At 34.5% G+C, this 4,017-nt stretch overlaps 1 protein-coding gene across 1 annotated transcript; it reads right to left on the bottom strand.

Moving 5' to 3' along the window:
• Positions 1-928: 928 nt before the first annotated feature.
• Positions 929-3,789, bottom strand: LOC110695532 (putative cyclin-A3-1). Its single transcript, XM_021872755.1, has 8 exons — positions 2,858-3,789; positions 2,420-2,652; positions 2,251-2,326; positions 2,084-2,160; positions 1,932-1,965; positions 1,689-1,838; positions 1,472-1,606; positions 929-1,373 (listed from the first exon to the last, which is right to left on the bottom strand). Exons 1-8 carry the CDS (start codon positions 3,227-3,229, stop codon positions 1,299-1,301), a joined length of 1,152 nt encoding a protein of 383 aa, XP_021728447.1. The 5' UTR covers positions 3,230-3,789; the 3' UTR covers positions 929-1,298.
• Between the last annotated feature and the right edge of the window lie 228 nt (positions 3,790-4,017).

Genomic DNA, 4,017 nt, shown 5'->3' with positions numbered 1-4,017 from the left:
TTAATATCGTTTGTGGTTATTGATATCTTATTTTCGATATTAATACAAAGAGCATGTATGTTATCAACTTCCGATCTTAATTCGCCAATTTGATCTACTATATAATTAAGGATTGAGCCAAAATTACTAGTATTTTCAGGAATATGATAATAATGTTTAAAATCATGTTTCTTACACTCAGTAAAGAGTATTCTCCAGTTTTACTTAATTATTAACAACTCAGTTTAACTCTTAATCGTATGGCTCTGATACCAATCGAACGCAGATAGATACCAACAAAGCTATAGTTAGGATACCAACTAAACGTGATTTGATACCAACAATATTATTTGTTAATTTATGATACCAACCGCAATACTATGATAATACCAATGTGTAGTGGGATGGTATTTCGATGCTACTCGGGATGGTATTGGCTATATATCTCGTTGATACTTACAGATAAGGTTTTTTTTTTTAAATTACAAAAATGACCTTACTAGAGACCAACTTGGACTCTACCTACTTGAGGCCAAGAATTTCTGCTACCTATTAAAGCAATTAACTACACATAGTCAAGAAAAAAGCTTAAAACTTCTCAACTTCGGGTACTTGCAGCACCTGGCTGCAAACATTCAGGCATTCACAACTTAAAGTAGTGTGGAGATGAATTTGTTCAATTGCAGGGCTTATTGCCTAGTTCTACATACATAAGAAAGTCTGGTGCTATGATATCCATCTTCCAAGTGATCAAAATAGCACTAATTGGATTGTAAATGAAGAATCTTCTGTTTTTCTTCTCTTCCATTGCAGAAATACTGCAACACCCACACAAAGTCGAGAACAGCTTACATAAAAATATAAAATTTATGATTTTATTTGGTTTATCCATTATTGTGAAAAAAGTCCATAGGAAATAAGGAACATAGATATTATCTAAAAGATTAAATAATGCATATATAACAAGATGAGGCAAATAATGCAATCTTATTAATTTGAAGTTTCCAACAAGTGCTAACTTCATTCATCCTCAATTAACCACTAGACTAATCATCTACAACCAGATTATGACTTTCCCCTAAATTACATGCCTATATACTGCACAGATTTGCTCCGGCAACTTCATCAATTGTCAAGTCATACAAGCATATGATGTTGTCATGGCTTTCAATTCATATCAAAAGTGCTTGCTACACTCAACCAGCAATTCAACTACTAAATCTACAAAAAAAAATGTGCAACGCTGATCCTCGGTAGCATCATTTAGCAATGAAAGCTTTATCTATGGCAAAATAAGCAAGATCTGCTGTCCGAGTGATCTATCTCTCCTTAACTTCATCAAAGTAAGAAGCAGGTATCTCTGCTGGAGATGCTAACGTTGAAACGCATTTGTACTGTGACAGAAAATAAAGAATAATATCAGACAAACTACTTAAAAAAGCCCCATCATAATTAAACCATAAGAAGCAGGCAGGCAGGCAAAATGCATTACCTTATGCTGCTTGTATTTGTTTCTTACTGCTACCAAGGACCCTCCTCTTCGATCTAGTTGCAAGTCTTGGATCCGAATAACACACTCTTTTAGATCCGATTGTTTATAACCAGTATAAGATTGCAAGCTTGAATTCTGTAAAATGCATAATTAGTTACTTTAGACTTCCATTTCAGGATCTAACATACTAAACAACAAATCAAGGTTTAATACTGACCCAAGGGTGCTTTTTGGGTTGTGTTGTAAACTTCGCAAGAAAAATAACTGATGCCGCTACCATAGAAGGTAAGAACTTCACACATCCATAATCTAGCAAACTGAGTTCAGCTAAGTAGTAACCCAAAAATTCCAACTGCAGATTTGGAGTCTGTACAATCACAAAACAAGTTAATAATTAGTTAACCCCTCTTAGCAGATCAAGCATAGACAGAAAAAACAGCGCCGTAGCCAGCTAACATACCTTGGAATTTCCTTGAGCAACCCTGGTGAACCTCCTGCAGAAATTAACAAAAGGGGAAAGGCAAACTAATTAATAAAATATCCGCCAAAAACACACCAGAAACAATGAGATCGTACATCTAATAAACAATGTAATTCACTTCAGATCCTCACCTGAGAAACGATTTTACAGTAGGATTACCCATTTCGTAGTTAAGAGTTTTGAGTACATCAGCCTCCATATCTACAACCTTCACATTAAATGAGCAACAATATCAATACAAACCAAAAACCCTGATTCAGATTCAATAATATGGAGAAAATATAAATTGAGAACTAACCTCTTGTTTAGTGTATGTATTTTCTGTCATATCACAGAATTTCTCAACAGGTTTGGGATCTATTTCTTCATACTTCCTACAGTTTAGAACAGAGAACTTCAATTAAAAAAAATATTCTAACAAGATAAAAACAAAAAAATAAAGCCGAAATCTAAGATCGAAAACATACGATGCAATTAGCATAGCAGAAACACCCAGAAGCTGAAGTTTTTGTCGATTAATCGGTTTGAGGGACAAGTATCGATCGATGTGTGAAATTGTCAAATAAAGTGTGTCTGAAACAACCTTGAATTCTTCAGCAAGCTCTACTAACCAATCCACCAAAATTCCTCTCATATTTGCACTCACATCTTTCTGGATTCTCTGCATGTACTCTCCCAGCGGCCTTCTCTTCTCTTCTTGCTACACAATTCAATTAACCCCAATTCAATTTCAAACATAAACCCTAATTTCGGAAAAACCCTACCTAACAATCAATTCCTCCCCAAATCAACCCGAATTAGGAAAAAATTGATATATTTCTAAGAAAAAATAAATTACTATTTCCAAACCCTCAATAATTATTACCAAAATGACAGAAAATTTGATAAAAATTTAACAATCATACCTCCATATTCCGAAGATATTCATAAATTCCAGTAACATAAGGCCCACACATTTGAGGGTCATCTGAACCAGCATCAATATCTTCAGTAGCCACCTTTCCAACACCAACAACATCTTCTTCCGGAGTTTTCTCCGACGCCGGAATCGGCGAACTACTAATTGGTTTAACAGACTTCCTCGAACGACCTCTTGCACGAGGCTCAGAACAAGATCTTAAGCTTGAATTACCCAAAATGTTTGAAGATATTTCACCCAAAACAACCCTTCTTTTATTGGTCGGTGGCTGATGCTGTGTATTCTCTGACATAGCTTCGGCAGCTCGTCGCTTTGCCGACTGCCTGGTAACCCTCATACAATTCTCCTGATTCGCCATTGTCTCCGATACCCCGAAAACCGAAAGAGAAAATTAGAGAGAGATAGACAAGGAAGCAGAAGAAGAGTGGTGGTGGAAGTGGAGGTGAGAGAAGTGAGAGTCTTTGTAGAAGAATGAAGGCGCCATTTGAGATTGTTTCAAAAAAATGTTAAAGTTTCGCGGTTCTAAGAATGAATATAATTTGTATTCTAATTTCGGTTCGGTTCGGTGAAAAATTGAAATGGTTTCGAATTTTGAAAATTGGGAAGTTTGGGTTAGTTTGGACAGTTTTGAGGTTTGGGTTTTGGAATGAAAATTGCGCGGTCTAATTCTAATTTTCTCTGCGAAATGTTTTTAAACAGCAAGGCTATTTTGGAGCTGCTTTTACTTGGGATTCTTCTACTTGTGATTTGTTAATCAGTAGGATAGTAGGCGGGCTATTTGCTATTTTAAAGTTTTTAAGTATTTCGTGATTTGGGACATTGAGCGCTGAGTGAAACATTGGTGGAAGTGGAAGGAAATTTTTTAATTTTTGGACTAGGCCATGACATCATGTGGATTAGATTTGATGAATTTTTTCACTTCATTATATCTATTCTACGTAGTATAATTATTACAAAAATAGAATTATGTTGACATCATCCTCTCTCTCAAATATATATGTGTCACTTTCTCATGAAAAATTTCCCGCCTAATGCACTTATGATGTAATATATATATATATATATATATATATATATATATATATATATATATATATATATATATATATATATATATATATATATATAGAAATTGATTTTTTTTTT

Source organism: Chenopodium quinoa, unplaced genomic scaffold (assembly GCF_001683475.1).
Source record: "Chenopodium quinoa cultivar QQ74 unplaced genomic scaffold, ASM168347v1, whole genome shotgun sequence".
Taxonomy (NCBI): domain Eukaryota; kingdom Viridiplantae; phylum Streptophyta; class Magnoliopsida; order Caryophyllales; family Amaranthaceae; genus Chenopodium; species Chenopodium quinoa.
The sequence above is the reverse complement of the archived record's forward strand: the minus strand, read 5'-3'. Positions and strand labels throughout refer to the sequence as shown.

Coding starts and splice junctions, on each gene's coding strand:
- LOC110695532 (XM_021872755.1), bottom strand. CDS start 3,229: ATGGCGAATCAGGAGAATTGTATGAGGGTTACCAGGCAGTCGGCAAAG. Junction 2,327..2,419: donor TCTGCTATGCTAATTGCATC/GTATGTTTTCGA, acceptor TCTAAACTGTAG/GAAGTATGAAGAAATAGATC. Junction 1,374..1,471: donor ACAAATACAAGCAGCATAAG/GTAATGCATTTT, acceptor TTTCTGTCACAG/TACAAATGCGTTTCAACGTT.